The following is a 19115-nucleotide window of genomic DNA, read 5'->3' as shown; positions in this document are numbered from 1 at the left end:
CAGGAAGTGTTTAAGTTGACGTCATCTTGGGTACTGTAGTTTTACAGTAATGTGAAGACATGCGGGACATCATCCACTCTGGAGGTGCTTTCAGTTTTTGTTCTCTTGTTTCGTATTAAACATGACAAAAACGCTATCAACAGTCAACATATCATTTTATTTCAAATGTTTTTTTTAAATTGTCACCATATATCCAATTAAAAACCAGCAATTACAACATGGATTTTTATGGACAGTACAGGGGCAGATTCTCTCAAAAACTATCCAGTGATATGAGCTGGTTATGTTTTTTGGTTTTTTATATATTTTTTCCATTAATAGTAACTCATAATTAGTATTAAAAAAAATCATAATTCAGTATTTCCAAAGTGATTAAGGTCTACGAGGAGCACTGAATTACAAAGAAAGGAATATGCTGAAGCTGTTAAAAATATATATGTATATATCAACTTTAAGGTCACCACTTTATTGTACTGTAAGTTTTTATATACACTCAGTCAACTTTACAATGAACATACAAGGTCAGCCAGTGAAATTCACTATGAATATCATAGCAATTCCTTTTTTTACAACTAGTTGCTCAGAACACGAGCAAACAATAGCACCCAAATCCGCATTGCAGTGATATACTTATATCAACCTCTTCCACCCAGCTCAAAGCTATGAGGCTGTACATATACACCTGCACTCACTCCTTCATCCCACAACCAGACATTGTGCCTTGCTGTATAGCAAACAACTAAATTTGTTACTTTTTGGTGGGAACAGGAAATGACAGCATTTGCCTGTTGACCTCTCTCAGCTGTGCACTTAGAGTCTCTGTCGTTAGGGATAATTCTGCTAGTTGCGTCTGTAGGCTTATGAGGGTCTCGTTCAGCTCTTCCTCTTTACGGCGAGAGTTAGCCGCCTGCCTGCTGTACTCTAACACCATGCATCCACCACCAATGAGGAAGATGATTGACTCCCCCAGTAACTCGGCGCCCAGCTCTGCTGCCGCTTCCTCGTTCAGCGGCTTAATGGTGGCTCCCCTGAAGCCCATGATCCGCATCTTTGTTCTCATCTCAATCCAGTGATAAACTGTTGGAACAAGGAGCATACAGTATATAAGGAAAGAGCTGTTAGACTTTGAATATGTTCGGGTCCTGTTCAATTTTTCATCAAAAGGATCAGCTAATCTGGTCAAAGGTTGTGAATACAGGAGAAACTGCATTTATAGTTAAAGATGCATGTCATCATTGCACTATCATTTATTATAATCTTCTACCCAGCTGAGAAAGTAGCCTTAATACCATACTGAAATTGGATTGAAATTGTTTTGGTTTTTTGGAATAAAACATGAAAACAGGACAACACTGCCCAAAACCACCGAATCAGTGGTGCTCTTGGTACATTACACAGAAATTAGGCAACCAGGTTCATTAAAACTGAAACATTCTTCTGCATATCTGTGGTCACCACATGACTTAGGATCCACATTTACTAGTTAATAATTCAAGAGACTCTCCAAGATTCAGCAGTCCATCAAGGAGACAAATTATCTTGATGTCAGTTATAAGTGGGAAAAGGATAAAGCCCCCTGCAAAGTGAGAAGTCTCTTAAACAGAATGCAAGAAGGCTGCCACGTAAAGATGAATCCCTTCACAGTCACTGGTGTCCTGTATAACAACTGAGAAGCCAAATCCCTCAGATCCTTAGCTTAATACATAATATTTCTTGTCCATAACAAATTTTGTGTGTTGTCATTTTGCCCCTGCTCAGACTCCTCTAAAGCTGGTGTGTCCTCCATTTATACTTCCACCTTCTTGCTTCTGGCCCTCCTCCACCCCCTGACAGCTCTAAGTATGACTACACCTTCACAGTTCGGAGTAAATTCCTTTCTGCTTCACTCAGCCATCATATATGAAGATAAGACCACCTTTAAATCTAATCAAACTTTAATTGCATTTTATCTACTCAGTCAACAAATAATACCTTGCCCTTTTTTCTGCAGAGCCTTTTCATAAAAGCTCGATTTGATGCATTAATTTACTTAAATTTGCTATCTTTAAAGAAAAACTGTGACTTTTTTTTATTTGCACACAGTAACAAACACAACATGATATACACAGTAATCTTTACTTGGGAGGTATTTTGAATGACTAAACAATAGAGCTAAGTGTCCACTTAGCATATTTCTGTCTAATTAAAGTCAGTGTCACATTCTGAATAGGGCGTTAGGACAACAGTTGTCCTGCCGTGCCCTCATAGCAAAGGCTAATACAATCTGTTTCAATGATAGACAAGACCCGCCCTTTACACCTTGCCTGCCTGCTATTGGTCGAAGAAATATATCTTGAAAGATGATTGGATAACAGTCATTTCAGGTTCATTATCATTGGTTGTTGCGCCTCCCCATGCTTATCAACCGTCAGAGGTGACTGGACTGAACTCTAAGCCTTTAGCAGCCGTTAGCTCAAATTACTCACTCTGGGCCGGTGGCAGGCAAATGTAAGTTTTAAAGAACTCGCTCCTCCGGGCTCCAGCTTTTATCCGGTTAGCCACAGGCTTGCTCATCTGCCTCACTCCGAGGTAGAGGAGCTTGGCGATAGGGAAGGCACCAACAACCATCTTGGCGGAAACGCTTCTCAATGGGGCGGAGTGCGTAGAGATTACGTGATGACGTTAATGATTGACAAGCCCAGTCACAAATCCGACCACGTGTCCAAGTCTCGTGAACTGAAACGCCCTGATTTCCTTACTTATTTGGTCCCATCTTTCCCAATTTAAATAACATTATTGATGTTTGACATTAATTTTCTCTTTAAAAATGAACTGAATATGTAATTAATTAAATTCATAAAATGAAAAACATTTTTTTTTGCGTGGCATCATATTGCATTGGTGCATGTTAGATTATTTCAATGCACAAGCATTATAAACTATAAACAAAAGTAAGGTACTATTTTATGGTTTTATTTTTTCTTAAAATGAGAGAGACTTGTGCATCGGAAGTATATAGGCCCAACAAATTAAGGCAGTTATATGTTTTTAAAAATACATAATTGTGTAAAACAATAGTCTATTATTATGCATGTAACACTGAACTGTACAGTTCATAAACTAAAAATAAACTAAAATCTATTCAAAAGTGAGGGTGTGAATTAAAAAATCGACAATTACCTGTCCGCAATTTACTAAATAATATGCAACTCCTCCCTCACGGATTATATACTTCACCTGGAACAGCTGTGGCAGGAACACCTGGCTCGGGTTACAGCAGTGAAGAAAGCCGAGGGGCTGGACTATCAGCCAAAATAACTCAACTCGGTACGCAGCTATGACTGCATGTCTGGAGCCGCCGCCACAAGAGAGCGACTCAGGCTAATCCCAACTTCAGGAAGACAAGAAGGTTTGGACGCAACGCATTCTCTTCTCTTCAGTTTAGGACAAAAGGACAGGCTCTGATTTTTTTGAGGTATGAACTTTTAATTTGTTCCGTAACGCAAGTTTGCCCGTCTTCATGGTCGAAAACTTTAAGTTGCGGTTTAAGATGGTGCCTGCATTACGGTTTTGTGCAACGTCGGATTAGTTTAGTTTTAACGTCTGTTCGCAGCTCAACTGAGGTTGTGAAAACTCTTTTTCACAGCGTATCTCCTTTCATTTCTAGTTGACTGTGAGGTTTCTTATATTTGAGGAAGAGCGTGTACTGTAATGAAAATCAGATGTTACCAACCGTGCCTGGCATGCCACTCTGTCCAAAACCACAAAGAAAAGCTGAAGTGCAAAAGCGAGCTGCTGGCTGGACATTGATGTGCAACCAGTAAAACAATCGTTTATTTACAGTTATGTATACATATAGTCTAATACAGCCATACAGCTATGTAGAAACACAATATCCAGGGTGGCTTTTCTATCAGGACCTGTGAACTTTTGTGCTTTTATTCTTTTTATTTTTTGATGTGCATTATTATTGGATTGTTACTACACTGGGTCCTGGATGAAATGTATTAATTGCTGTTTTTAGTGTTAGGATAAGCAAGAAATTCATTCATAACATTTGGTGTTAGTATAACCACTGTTTCAGTCAATTTTACATCACAAATTCAAATGTGCCCATTTTTTGCTTATTTGAACTGCATGTTGGATCTATACACAACTCTAATTTACAAGCAAAGCAAACCTTCCTGTTGGAACAGGGACGGAATGGCATTTATCCAGCATGTGTGCTTTACATGGTTTCTCTATCAAAACAAGTTTGGCTGCATTTGTTGCACTTGCTGCAACCTGTTGCAAAAAAATTGTTAAAACCAAGCAGAATTCAGCAATTAAAAAAAAAAATTGTGGTCGAATTCATGTACCTACGCATATACCAGCTGATATTTACTTCTTGGTAGTGGCCCTGCTTTGCACCACAGCTTGAGAATGTTACAAAGCAGACATTGGATGAATGGATCTGGCATGTAACTTCCCAGAAATGTCATATAGCACTGAGAGATTCCTGTGTCATATGCTGTGGAGAACAGTATTATGCTAGAAGTGAAGTGAATTACCACCACAGAGACATGAGGCTATGCTAAAAAACAATTATCCACATTATGGGACAAAAGGAAGGAAAGTTATACTCTTGTTCTGGATTAGTAATTATCACCTCAGCATGTCTCTGGTCTATCCATAGTTTATGTGCTCCTGTGTCTGCAGTGACTGGCTTTTATCCCAAGCTTGAGAAGTATAATAGTCATGTATTGTATAAAGTCTTTGGAAGTGACAGTTGTTATCGTGAATAGAGCGTATTAGTGTGAACTCTTGTTTGTGTAATTATGTAGGTTTGGCTTTCAGTGACTAACTAGGTCCGCTGTGCAGGTGAAAGCACTGTAAAAAAACAAAACAGAGTTCTTTGGGTGGGGTTTTTCCAACTCGTTATCTCACCGTTGTCCAAGTACATGCCATGTTTTAATCAGTGAGCCCTTTACGATTAGTCTAATGTCAGCATGGGTTCATAGTCAAATTTAACTAAACTTCTCATGTAACTACGTCAGCACAACGTCATAGCGGTTTTTGAAATTAGTTTTACAAGCCTTGACATGACCTTGCACATAAACAGCTCAAGTGTTGCCGGTATCTGTTGAGGCAATAATACTGATACTAACGGTAGAGCCTATCAGTGCATGAAGATCTCAGAATTCTGCAACACAGATTCCTGGTCATTCTCACAGTAATTACACAGCACCTCCCACATGTATCTGCATAATTATCCTTGGGTTTATTCTCCTTTCTCGCCATGTTTTCAAACATTCTTGCTACATGAAACAGTGATGAGCCAGTGTAAACATTATGCTGGATGTTGGACTTTGGACTCTTGGTATTTAAAATCTTACTATGCAAGAGCAATTGAAAAAGCTTGAGTTGTTTTCCACTGGAAGCTGGCAAAGAAATCCTGTAGAGTAGTTCTGGAATATTGGCAGAAAGTTTTTATTTAGTTTGTGTTGCCTGTATGATGACTTACAGGCAATGTTTGCTTTAGGACTTTATGATAAACAAAAATGAAAAGCAGGCCACAAAGGGAAGTTGTATAAAGGGAATGCTTTATCATGCTGTTGCAAGTCTTCTGCCAGCACAAAGCCAAAGTTCTGGAGGAAGGATATGAAGGAGGGACCGACAATTGTGAAAGAGAACAGGCAGGAAATTAGTACCTAGATAGAAATATGTAGTTAGGATAAAACTAAAGAATTGGATGTGTAATCATGAACTTCTAGCGAAAGACTTAAAAGGAGTGGGAAAGGGAGAGACTGCTTGTAGTCTTGGTTAGACACACCCTAGCATTTTGCAAAGCTAATGATTATTGTCTTTAATCTCTAAATTTCCATTGTGCTTCCCATAGTTTCTCTCTGTTTTTCAGGGTGTCCTAACAGAATTTTAACATTTTGCACTGCCAGTAGTTTTGTCAAGTGCCATTTTATATTTTATTCCTGTGGCTTTTATGTTGGCTTCACCACTTAAAAGAGCTAATTGTTGCTGTATTGTACTAAATTCTAGTCTAAGCACTGGCAAGAAAATCAAAATGTGGTTTTCCAAGAAACTAACCATGACACAAAACCAGAAATAGATGACAGCACAGCTGCAGTAGCCACAAGCTGTCAGTTCACTTTAAACGTCTAGATGATGGATTTTTTTTCGCTTCCATATTTGCATATGCTTCTATCTTTATTTACTGTAGCACGTGTCTATTAAAATGTGGAACAGTTGCCTCAAGAGATACTATATGTGATAACTGAAAGGATATTGGCTGTTCTAGACAACACAGAGTTGTCTAGATTTTTTATTATTTTTTTTAGATTCATACACTTCCATAAGATAAAAGTGTTAAGTAAACAAAGGAAACACCTATTGTGATTAAAAAGAAACAAACAAGGAGAAATAAATGAAAGAGATTATCTCAAGATAAACACTCAAATAGCACAAAAACAAAGGCAAATCCAGAATCTAAATGTTATTATGATAGGTATGTCATGGAAGATGATAGAACACAAAATAAAAGTAAAGTGAAAGGAGAGAAATAATTCAATATTGTCATTATATTAACTGCAGTAATGTGCTTTATTAGTTTGCAATAAACTAAGTTATAAGAAAAGTTAACGTCATAAACACACCCAAAAGAGTAATTTAAATCAGCGGTCCCCAACCTTTTTTGCACCGGTTTATGCCCGACAATATTTTCACGGACCGGCCTTTAAGGTGTCGCGGATAAATACAACAAAATAAAACTAGTACCGGTACTGAAAAAAAAAGAAGATTTATTCATAACACACGTGAAAAGACCCAGGAAAACCGAGTTAACGATAAAAACGATAACAAAATAACGCTGAAAACCGATAAAAACCCTGAAAACCATATTTTTCACACCTGAGCCTCAACTAGAAGGTACAAAACGGCTCACGGACCGATACCGGTCCGAGGCCCGGGGGTTGGGGGCCGCTGATTTGAATCATTTTAAAACACTGTTTAAAAAAACTGCTTATCTTTGCTTGTTTTCACTTCTAGTTGAGCAGCGTAGCCTGGCTTTTCTATGCAAATACAGTCTTGTTTACTTTGTCTTACTTGATCATTTTCAGTGTATATTTGTTGTTGATTTAGTGATGGATTTGTCCAGTGTATATTTTCTGTAACCTTGTACAGCACTTAGGTCAGCAAAGGTTGTTCTATGTGGGCTAGAGAAATAAACTTTAACTTGACTTGACTTCTTACATGCATCTAAAAATAAATTACGTAACATCTAATTTTGATTCCGTTCTAGTTTAGCCGGTTCCGGCAACACAAAGCCAAAATTGTCGGAATCAAGAGAAAATAGCAAAGGTGCCAAACGGCATGCAGAGTTTCACAGGAAGAAAAAGGGTGGGGTGAATAAAATCGTGGGCAGTAAAGCGAGAGTTCAGTGAATGAGTGATCAGCCTGACCTTTGTGAGAGTGCAATCTCTTTTTGTGTGAGCTGCTGTTGACAGTGGTAAGCATGTGTGAGAATGTCTCACTGGGAGGAGTAAGGAATGTGAGCCTGCACCCAGGCCTGACTGAGACGTGACAAGTTCTTGCTACAAAGCATGACAAATAGCATGAATAACACTTATCTGATTCTGCTGTAAATTTAGTATTGATTACTTCATATAACCCTTGTTTGCTCTGGCCAGGGCTAATTTTCAGTTGGTATTCTAATTAATCAGAATTATGTAGAGCAGGGTGTGCATAACCAATGCTGGTTGAGATTGGTCCAGACAAGGTTTCTTTATGTACAAACACAACAATATTAAACAACCGGGGGCTACGAAGCCCAATCTCACATCTCTCTTCATGACTAGTTGAAGTGGCTTGGCTCCTTTAAACCACTAAAAGTGAACCGAGGAACATTTCCAAAAATGTTTTATATTTTTTCCTAGACATTATGCGTATTAAATTCATTTTCATCGTCATGTACATGTGTAATCTGTGTCTAGTCTAACACAATAAAAATCAAAGTATCAGGAAACAGCATCTGAGTGAAAGTGAGGAGGTTCAATAAATCTGTCCTCTGTCACAACTGTTCCCCCCACCCCCCACCCCCCCCACCCCCATTATGCCTAAACTAGGGATGTCGCAATAAACTGAATATAGGATGGTAAGGACACGTAAAACTGGGTGGTTTGCAGTATAGTGTTACAGTCTACAGTGCTGTTGCACTGCCTGCAGGGCAAACTGGGTTCCATGGTCATAACTCTTGTAGGTCCTGGATAGCAGGAGAGAGTTTTGCAACAGCAAAGATGTTGGTAGAAGTGTATTGAGCATTGAAATAAAAGCTGATTTTTATAATACTTCAAAAATAAATGTCCAAACAAGTGCCCAGATGTTCTTTGGTAGGCTGCTGACTGACAGGACTTGCTTCTTGAAGGTGTCACTAATTTGGCACCTTACTACTGTAAACTAGTTTGAACAATGTTCTTTAGTAACATCAAATTTCTCCTTCATTCTAGTTTTATACTAGCTATGGGTTGGAAAGCAGCCATTGCGGCTTATGTAACATCTACTTGCCTACTGCAGAATGTAGTTGGCTAACTATACGAAGAACCGTAAACCACAAAGGAAATCTGCTGGAACTCACAATAGAAATTATTAGATAAGGGTGATAAGTTAAGCTTTCAACATGACAGAGTTACTTTTAGAAATGTCATGAACTAAAGGGTCTTCATAAGATTTCTACTGCATGAACAATATTTACTGGACCTAAAGGCTGAAGATGCACTATAAATGAATGTTTACTGAGAAATGTGCAGTGGTGACTCTCAGCCTTTGTAGTGCATCCAAATGTATACACAAAAAAGCCTTTGCAAAGGCTTCTATGCAAAGTGGTTATTACTGCGCAGCTCATTGTTCGTATTTTTTTATTGGCTTAAACTCATTAACAGAATAGCCCAGCCTGCATCGGCGTCTCTCTGGAGTGTTAGCATTACTATCATTTGTCACGCACTTGAAGCTGTGCTGCACCTGTCTGTCTGGCCTGTCTGTCTGAAACTGACACTCCAACATAAGTCATAAGTGATGTTAAGCTTGAGCACCTGGTATCTCAGATAACTTGGTTGAGTCAGTAGGTATGATGAACACCTGCAACCAGCACTTAAAAGGGCGCTCAAATGTCTATAACGTCATTATAAATGTTTGCAGTTGTGCACTATGTCATATTTCTGTTTTTGCACTTTCAGTAATCAGGAAATTGTGGCTTGTTTAGACATGACAGGCATTCGGCTTATTTGGAAATTGCCTGAAGGCAATTTCAGCTTGTAGCTGAAAGGGAAGAGCTAAGCAAAGTAAATCTTGCATGAAACCTAACTTTCAAGGTTGATTTAAAGTGAAAAAAGGGTTCGAGGAAGTCTGTGTGTAGTTCAGTATTAGGAGAAACATTTCCTGTAAAATGTTAATTCTTCTAAAAAGATGATAAAAAGCTTGTGAGCTGATGGAAGTGTTTTGTTTTTTGGATTTTTTTTCTGTCCAAACAGGTGGCGTTTGTTTTCAGGAGCAAGTTATTGCTATCTGATGAGTCATGAGTTCTCAAACAAGCTTTGGGAGCAGCATGCTGTGTGAGTTTCCACTAATGTTTAACTTTTCCACTTGGCTCAGTGTATATTTGTACATGTGGGAATAATATCCTCTGCTAATTGAGTTTTGTACATTTGCGGTTTATATTCAGTCCAGACCATGAATGATGATCTGAGCGCATCACTCGCTACAGCAGACGAGTTATCCAAAGAGTTTAACTCCTTGCTACAGGACGCCTCCTCCAGCAATAACAACACAGAGTCTAAGTCACAGGTACTCACTCATACACACACATGTAGTACTAGTTTCCCTCTTTTAGCTGTTAATTTGCACTAGTTTATAATAGTTACATTTTGTAGTCCTTCAAAGTGTGCAACATGGGTGGAAATATCAAGGCAGTGGTTGATTTATTTGTTTTTTCCTTTCCTCTGTTTCTAAATTAAATTTGCCAGTGAGGGGGTTTCCTTGTCCTGATTTTTTGTAAATGTGTGAACACAAACCAAAATAAAAACTTTCATTCAAATTCCCTTGCACTCTTTCAAACACACCCTTGTTCAGATGTAGTTGAATGCCAACAAAAACATGTTGACGTGTTTGTGTTTAAAACAAAACAAAACGCAGTGATATCCATATCTCTTTTTTCTGTAGGCCACCTCCAGTATCTCCAGAGAGCAGCCTCAGTCCAGTTGGTCTTCCAGCACTTCCACTACTAAACAGGCATCCGGTGGCAGCAGTAATGGATCCTCCAGCTCTTCAGCTTACTCCACAAGCTCAGCATCCTTCCATCCCATTGACTCTGTCAGTTCTAACAATAATAATACCAGATCCTCCCCTGTATTCCCATCAAGCCCACTATCATCCCCAAAGCTCCAAAGAAGTGCACATGCTCCAGTCCGAGCTGGATCTGACATCTTCCACCATAGTTACAGCCATTCAGCTCAAAACATGAAGTATAATTCTTTGCCTCATTATCACAAGAGCCCACGAAGCTCAGTTAGCTCCACTGATAGAAGCCCTGCTCCAAACTCAAAGGTTACTTTGGAACCATCTGCTTCAGCCCATTCCAATTTGCTCAGACCTTATGACAACAGCCAGATGCGTCCAAGGTCTCCTCGATTCGACAGAAGCCCTTCTCCATTGTCTGTCAATTATCCAATGTCCAGCACGCTTCCCAGAAATTTTAGCAGTTCCAGGCAACAAGGTAAAGTTTTCATTTTCAGGACATTTAAACTTAATTATCATGAAATTCATTTTACTTTATTACCTTTGTAGTAATTTTAATATATTTTATTAAGAAACTAGGTGATCAACTACCCAACAAGTCAAATTAAATTACATCAACATATCTGGATATAAGTCAGGATTTGAGATTTAACAATTCAAATATTGTCTGATTAAATAAAGGGGTGTGTTGGGTCGAGATGTCATTAAAGTGTGGCTGAAAAAGTGCTTCTTAGTGAACAAGATAAAAAAAAAAAAAAAGATAAATAGATAAAAAACAGACTCACTTTCTGAACATGAAAGCAAATCTAAAAGTAGACGTGTCACAGTGTTCTTTCAGTTATAAAAAACAAACTCATGAAAATGTTATAAAAAATAATATTGGTCCGTAAGCTTATTAACTTTCTAGCACACTTGCTCTATTTTTGTCTTTCCTTTGCTCATATTTTTGTTGCTTTATCTCCCACAATCTCAGACGAGGCTGTGCAATGGCAGAAGAGTCCTGGCAAGTGGAATGAGACAGATCTGGACATGTCTTATGAAAGGAAGCCTCACCACACTTATGACAGTTAGTGGTTTTATGACCATTTAAAGTGAATTTCTGGAATGAGTCTCTGCAAGTAATCTAAACAAGTTTTTTTTTGTTGTTGTTCTTTTTGTTTTTTAACCTTCCTGTTGCAGAGACAGAGTGGCTGCGGTCAACTATGCCAAATCCAAATTGGAAAGAATCCAACCTCGATGGCCCTTCTCCAGCTTCAAGCCCCATAAAAGTAAATAGTAATACTAGATGATACTTGTTTGTATGGCTTTTGTGTATCTCAACGCTTTAATTACAATGAATCTGCTTCCAGACTCCCTGCAGTTCATGAGAAACTTCAGATATGCAAATTACTCTATTTCCTTGTTTTTTCAAGTTGATCACAACAGTGAACAGGATGCACCTTTCCTAAAAATCTTGATCTCAATTCAGAGCATGTTTTTTGTAATACTGCATTTTTTGTCTTTTGTGGGACAGAAAAATGTCCAGTTTAATGAAAAAGAAATGCAACACGAAAACCCCTAAATTACTTCTTACATTGAAATAAAAAGAAAAAAAGTGTCCCTTTTTTGTTTCTTCTGTTACAGGATCATCTCTCTAATACTCTTCAGTTTTCCAGTGGATCCCTCCCCCGTAATGCACGTATTGCAGTACCACCATCTCAGTCTCACTCCCCTTACCAGTCTCAGCCCATCTCCCGTATTTCTATTCCTCCCAATTCAACTCAGTCCCGCCAGCATAAACCCATTCCTCTTTCTGTCATCATGCGCCTTCAAAATCCTTATTGGGGAGCAATGATAGCCCCCCAACCCAGAGTGGTTGGAGGACAAAGTGACATGTCACCTTACCAACCTGCTGTTCCCGTCCCAAAGGAATTCTTCCAGCCTCCTGCAGTTCAGCCACAACTGAAGCCACCTGAGCTGTGGCAGCCAGCTCTATACAGTGACGGTAAAACACATTTTACATTAGCAAACACTTCCTCACTATGGTTTATGAGTCTCTGTCTTATAAATTGTGGTTTTTATCCATGTTTGTAGTGCTAAACCCAGCGGATATAGATGCAGAGTTGGAGCGGTTGGTATCTGCTCAGCAGAACCCTGTAAATTTGGAGAATCCTGCCATATCAGAGGGTAGTGTGGAGACCGAGGACACCAATCAGCAACCTCCTCGGCCCCTAAGCCCCACCACGCTGCAACCAGTGGTGGCGCCTGATGCCCAGAGCCATGTGACGCCTGTCATAGAGGAGGTCCTGCGCATCAGGGCAGAAATTCCCAGAGCCCTGAAGAGGAGGGGCTCTGAGAACCTTTCAAAGCCCCTGAAGAAGCCCTCGCATTACCAACCAAACCAGTACAAACATCTTATCAACAAGCTCTTTCGCAAGGAATACCATAACAAGGCGGACAAAGGTAGTGAGAGTAGCAGCTCATCAGATGGGGAGGACAGTGCTTTACCCCCTCCCCCTCCACCTAAGACACCCACTTTCTTTAAAAATGACAAAGTAAGTATTTAACAACAATAACAATTATAACAATAGCGTCTAATGTTTTAAAAGGTGGAATGCAATCTTCTGCAGCCAAGTGTTTGGCTTTATACAAACTGATATTCTGTTTTTTGTGCAGAATTACCGTTCAATTTTGCGCCTGCCTAATCGAAAGCGCAAAAATTCTGGCAGGCGGGCTCGGCTTAGCCCGCTGGTGCTTGTACTTGATGGAGCTTTAGCTGGAGACCTGGACACAGTGCAGAAAGCTGTCCAGGAGGTATGTATACTAGCTCTATCTCTCTATCGCTAGCTTAATTATGTTAAGAATTTAAAGAGAACTTCAGTTAGCAAAGTCCAGTCATAAACTGTGCAGGCAGCAAGGTTTGGATGTATTTCAAGAAAATAGCATGATCTCCGAGGACTGCCCATAATAGTTATATTATTTTTTCCCACTTCTTAAGCTTACATCAGCAGCCTTTATAAATACAGTTTATTGGACTGCAACAGTGAAGTGACAAACTTCCTGCTCCAGTGCCGTATTTAGACATTAAGAAGTACTGAAAATTGTGAAAAAATGTTTTATGTTTAACTTTATTTTTCTGAAGGAACACATGCTGAGTATGTGTTCTGTTTTTCAGCTCATCTCTGAGTCTTCCAGTCAGCACAATAACTTCAACTCCTATTTTAGAAAGTAATGCTGACAGTCATGCTAAACGAATGTCAAACTGGTTACAACAGATGCAAATCTTATTTGTTTTATGTCTGCAATTTGTTTAAATGGGGGGTGGAAATGAATCACATTTTATCTGACAAATCTACTGTGTGTAAAATGCTTTTCCAAGATGAGTGATCCCAGCCAACCAAATGAAGAAGGCATCACTGCCCTTCATAATGCCGTCTGCTTTAGGCATCACGATATCGTGGACTTCCTGGTTCGGATTGGAGTTAATGTCAGTGCACCTGACAGCCATGGCTGGTAAATATTTGTTTACTGTTGTATACATCCTCTTTCTCTTATTTCCTCTTATGTTTGCCTCCTGTAAAAGCCTTTGTGTAACTAGTTCATATAACTTATTTCAGAACACAACATTACTCCTTGTTTGCACAGCCATGTGGACAAAAGGTACAACCTATTTCAGTTCAAAAGATTTACATATCAAGCCATAAAATTGGTCTTACATTCTGATAGATGAACATTACATGGCATAGTGTTTTTTGTTTTTTTTTAACCAAAACTCAACCAAAATGCAGAAGGAAAAATTAAATACAGCCTTAATATTTCCATAGGGCTTAAGAGGGTAAGTAGCACACAGGAGCTGCTGATCAAATACACTTGATTAACTGATCATCAATAAGTGTGACCACCTCTATAAAAGCAGAGGTTTTGGCAGTTTGTAGGTCTGGTGCATTCAGGTGCGTGCAAGCCAACTCCCCTGTGTGCACCAATGATCTCAGAGAAGCAATTATTGTTTCCTACTGTTCTGGAAAGGGTTATGAAGCTATTTCCAAACAAGATGAAATCCATCATTCTACTAGGAGAAAGATTATTCGCAAAAGGAAAACATTGAAGACAGCTGCCAGTAAATGTTCCAGTACATTCACCCCAACGTCAACGTTAAGACAAATTAAAATTGAGATATAAAAAAAGCACCATTCAAAATACACCAGTCCTCAGCCTGTTAAATGTTACAGTTCATGGCAGCACAATTGGACAAAGACTGAACAAGTATGATTGTTTTGAAGGGTTGCCAGGAGAAAGCCTGTTCTCTCTAAAAATAACTTGGCAGCATGGCTTAGGTTTGAAAACCTGCATCTGAACAAATCACAAGGCCTCTGGAACAAAGGTTCTCATTTAGTAAGAATGCCTGCACACAAATTCATTCAAACATATCATGCCAAATCAGTCTTTTATACCAAATTGGTTCATAATTTATGAACACAGTTAGAACAAAGTGATGAAGGCCTAACTTTGGAAAGCTTCAACTTTTCTGGCTTTGTCTTTGGGTGCAATTGTTTCCATTTTCAGTTGGCCCTGCTTTCTTGCCAAAGATGCGTAGACTTCTGTCTCACAACATCGACCACTTTTCTCATGTTTAATAAATTCTATATTAATTTTGTGTATACACATAACTTTTGCATGAAAGAAATGGATACTTGAACATTTCCATGCACATATTAGTAAATAGCTCTCTAAAGAATATCTTTAATATCTAAAGAATGTCTTTTTGGGCAGACATGCCCGAAGTGGAGATGCAATGCCTCACATTTGGTGAAAACCAAACACAAACACCTCATACAAACTGTCAAATACAGTGATGGAGAGGTAATGTCTGAACTGGTTTTGCAGCTACACACCAGTGCAACATGTAGTTTTTGAGTATACTGTAAACTTCTTTATATACAAAAGTATTCTAGAATCAGATGTGAAGTCTTTTTGACCAAACTTGGTCATCCGTCCTACAGGGCAAAGATTCTAAGCATACTGGTAAATCGACAACAGACTGGTTGAAAAAGAAAAGAATTAAGGCCTTGCACTGGCCACAGCCTCACTGAAATGCTGTGGTGGAACCGTAAGTGAACTGTGCATAAATGAATGCCTGCAAAGCTCAATGAACTCAAGCAACGTTGCTAAAAAAAAAGTGGGCCATAGTTCGACCATAATGACATGAGAGTCTGATAAAGTCATACAGAAAATGTTAACATGTAGTGTGCTTAACTTTTCTTTTTTTGCATTTTGGTTTTGTTCTTATTAAATAAATATTTCCCTTTGGCTGTGCTGACAAGGATAAAGGTTTTTCAGTCTAAGTTCTCATTTGATGAAGTTGATCTGAAGGAGTAGATGTTTTATTTTTTTAATATAATGTTATATCCTGGTATGCAAAGCCCTGGAACTGGAAGACAGTGTACGAATATATCTATATCTATAAATACAACATAATAAAAGCTCTTTATGTGGCCCACAGGACTCCTCTTCATTGTGCAGCCTCTTGTAATGACCGTCCTCTTTGTGAGTTTTTGGTGAGGAGTGGGGCTGCTGTCATGGCCGTTACAGAAAGAGACAGAGCTACTGCCTCCCAGAAGTGTGACCCTTATGCTCCTGGATATGAGGAGTGTGAAACCTTCCTGAGGGGTGAGACAACAACTCCCACACGTAAACTGTACTATGAACTGTTTAATTAGTCAAATAGTACTTATAACGTATCATATGATATTTTCTACTGATGTAATCTGCTGCATGTTTAACCTCAGTGTCAATTGTTTTGTTAAATAGCATTCAGCCATTCAGACATGTACAGAATATGTATATATATTGTATGTTGTAATATAAATAATAGTAAGAAAAATAATAATCATAATTAAATAGTTTTGTTCGATTCTACTCCCAAAGAAATGTTAGGAGAACATATAAATGTTGTTCTTGTTACACAAGAGGGCACTATGATTACAAGTTTTCTTTCTTTCTTTCTTTCTTTTTTAAAAATGTATTTTAAGAATACAGCGTAGGAACACTTTAAGGAGGCATTTTAAAATAAAGCTAAAGTGAACTACAATTTCTTTAATTATTATGAAATCAAAAGCAAATATAGTGACCTCTAGCCTCTCAATGAACACTATTCCAAACTACTGCTTTCTGGTACAGCGGTCTTTATATTTATATGTATCCTGTTTTCTATCTTCAGCTGCAGAGGAGGCCATGGGGGTGGACAACAGCGGAGTGCTTTATGCACTGTGGAGCTACCCAGCTCAGGCAGCAGATGAACTGAGCTTTAAAGATGGAGACATGGTCACCATCCTCCAGAAACCTGACGGGTCAGACTGGTGGTGGGCCTCACTGTGTGGCAGGGAAGGCTTTGTTCCAAACAACTACTTTGGGGTAACACACCACTTTCTAAATAAAGAAAACATCAATTCAGTCCTTTTCTCCTGATTTCATGATTTTCATTTTGCAACAAAACATGACTTTTAATTGTTTTCATGTTTGTTTTTTCTTTTTCTAGCTTTTCCCGAAGGTTCGGCCGAAATCTCTGTGTTAAGTGGCATCCTGATTATCAGGTCTGGTCAAACTGATGCAGGGAATATTCTCAGATGCTTTATAGCTTCAGACTTTTAGTTGCACATTCTGTGTCTGTACAGCCATAAAAAGACTGCAGACCTAAAAGATTTTTTGTGATCTGTCAGGGAAGGAGATGCAAAGGTGAAGTCTCTATACTCCTTTTGGCTGTACTGACAAGGATAAATCTTTTTACGTTTGTAGAATACGGCTGTAGAATAATTATCTATGTTACAACTCTATAACAGATAGTCAAGTTTTGTTGTCTATCCAAATGTTACAAAGGGGTGAAGGTCCATGTTGTTCGGATTACTTAGGCTTCAGTCAAGGGTTGACCATACAATGAGTAAAAAGTTGGTTAGTTACTAATCAGAATGCAAACACTGGCTTTTGATGTTCAGTCAACTTATCAGCAAAGTCATGGCAGGTGTGTGAAATCTTGTGACTGCTCAGTTTAGAAATGCTTTGCTTCAATCAAAGTAAAATCCAAGTTTCCATTCCTGGAAAGGTTTGCAGAAAGGAAGCACCACAGTAAAAGAGAGCAGTTAGCAGGGAATGTTTTACTTTACATAATATTTCAGAAATGTACTCAGATATCACAGTCTTTGCAAATAGTTTCTCAGATATTAGTACTAATATTTAACTGTAACTTTTTCTGGCTGTTAAATCCTAATAACAACAATATTCTTGAAATATGTGTGATTTTTGAATGTCAGGAGTTGTGTTCTCCTATCAGTACGGCGGTAGTAGGTTTACCATAGTATTTTCAACCTCAGTATTTTCTTTTTGCCTTCAGGTTTGTGTTGTATGTTTATGCTCACTAAATAAGTGTGTCTTTTTTGAAAGTGTTTTCTGGGTGAATGTGTTTGTGTGTGTACTCACAGTGGTGTAGTGCATGTGGTGACAAAAACAAGTTTCACTTGTTACTAGGGCCCTCTGTGCATCTAACCTTTAGGTTTCTATGGAGCACATAGTGATCAAATTTTTGAATACTGAATAAAAAGATGAATATCGTGTTTTTGTTTTTGCCTTTTCTTTGAAATGTGCTGTATTTGGAGTTTTGTTACTTGAAAATACCATTTTGAAATGTCCCTTACTGACCAACAGATGGCATTGTATTATTAAGTATTTCAACAGCTGCATGTTTTGCAAGCAAAAACTGTATATAGTAATATATGACAAAGCACCATTCAAGGCTGGTCTGCAGCATTATCCCACACTGTAAATTATACATGGAAAAAGATCTGCTAATTTCTTCTTATTTGAAGTTGCATTCATTTCCCTGATCTTTTTCAGTCTTTTTGCTTTTACACCACAGAGCACCCACAGGACTGCTGTGATATTTAATGAGTCAGTTAACTGTATTCTTATGAATAAGTGTAATTACCGAAAAAGCTACACGCATGATGAACAGGGTTTTTTTTTAAATTAACTCTGATTTGCATCTTTTGATCTACAGACTATCTGCACTGATATTAACACCAACGCTTGTATTCTTCAACACAATCCCTGAGGACAATTACTGCCAACACTGATTGAAGCTGACTGCTGTTCTCTTTAAATGTTTCATGTTGTGCAGATTATACAAACATGATAATAATGACATACAGTTAGTGGATATACAGCATCACTGTTAACTCTCACACACACACACACTGGTGTGATGAACTAATGCTGTGTGTCTGGTGAATAATTCAGGTGATTTAAGTGAACTGAAATGTCCAGTGGCCTGTGGCAGAATACATAATGTTTCACTGAAATAGATCTTCAACTCAGCTAGAAGGCCATGGTATAGAGCAGGAACACACGATGCAGTGAAAAATCATTTCGTCTTAAATTAAAAAACAAGAAGCTGTTTAAATCAGCAACTCAATGAGGTAAGATGTTGTTGTAAGTCGTTTCACTCTTTTGGTTTCTAGAAAGATAAAATTGCAGTAAGCTGATGAGCAAGGTGAGCCATTTCATCAGTTTTCATAATCACGGTTTTGTTTTGTTCTTTACATTTAAAATTGATACTGCTATTTTATAAATAATGAGTTCTTGTCACATAAACTAATAGTCCCCATCATTGTTAAACCCAGCACAGTTCAGTGTAGTAATTATAATCTGAAAGTTTGAACCTAATGGTTAAACACTGCCTTCCTCTGCAGCCAATGCTTTGGTTTACAAAGGACAACATTTTCTGCAGTAATTTCTGTTTCTGAAAAGTCTAAACCCCCTTTTTTTTTTGCATATAATCACAAGTCTTCAGTCAAACCCATATCTCTTTGCAAGACCTGCACTGGTAAAAG

At 38.4% G+C, this 19115-nt stretch overlaps 2 protein-coding genes across 5 annotated transcripts; one reads left to right on the top strand and one right to left on the bottom strand.

Annotated features, from left to right (window-relative positions):
* Positions 1-136: 136 nt before the first annotated feature.
* opa3 (outer mitochondrial membrane lipid metabolism regulator OPA3) lies at positions 137-2661 on the bottom strand. The gene is made up of 2 exons (XM_085130923.1): positions 2466-2661; positions 137-1077 (listed from the first exon to the last, which is right to left on the bottom strand). The coding sequence occupies exons 1-2, from the start codon at positions 2605-2607 to the stop codon at positions 749-751; spliced, it is 471 nt and encodes a 156-aa protein (XP_084987049.1). The 5' UTR covers positions 2608-2661; the 3' UTR covers positions 137-748.
* Positions 2662-3045: 384 nt separating this feature from the next.
* Positions 3046-17838, top strand: ppp1r13l (protein phosphatase 1, regulatory subunit 13 like). Of its 4 annotated transcripts, none has more exons than XM_085130890.1 (13): positions 3046-3388; positions 9495-9575; positions 9686-9807; positions 10183-10735; positions 11231-11323; positions 11437-11525; positions 11881-12241; positions 12331-12791; positions 12913-13050; positions 13616-13749; positions 15737-15903; positions 16454-16647; positions 16772-17838. In XM_085130890.1, the coding sequence occupies exons 2-13, from the start codon at positions 9539-9541 to the stop codon at positions 16805-16807; spliced, it is 2385 nt and encodes a 794-aa protein (XP_084987016.1). In that variant the 5' UTR covers positions 3046-3388; positions 9495-9538; the 3' UTR covers positions 16808-17838. The 4 variants fall into 4 exon arrangements, with proteins under 4 accessions (XP_084987016.1, XP_084987015.1, XP_084987014.1 ...); XM_085130889.1 differs by having other exon boundaries at positions 3046-3454; positions 9512-9575; XM_085130888.1 differs by having other exon boundaries at positions 3046-3454.
* Positions 17839-19115: the final 1277 nt, after the last annotated feature.

The sequence above is a fragment of the Neolamprologus multifasciatus genome, chromosome 14, assembly GCF_963576455.1.
Source record: "Neolamprologus multifasciatus chromosome 14, fNeoMul1.2, whole genome shotgun sequence".
NCBI lineage: Eukaryota > Metazoa > Chordata > Actinopteri > Cichliformes > Cichlidae > Neolamprologus > Neolamprologus multifasciatus.
Note: the sequence above shows the minus strand (reverse complement) of the source record. Positions and strands in the feature narration are given on the sequence as shown.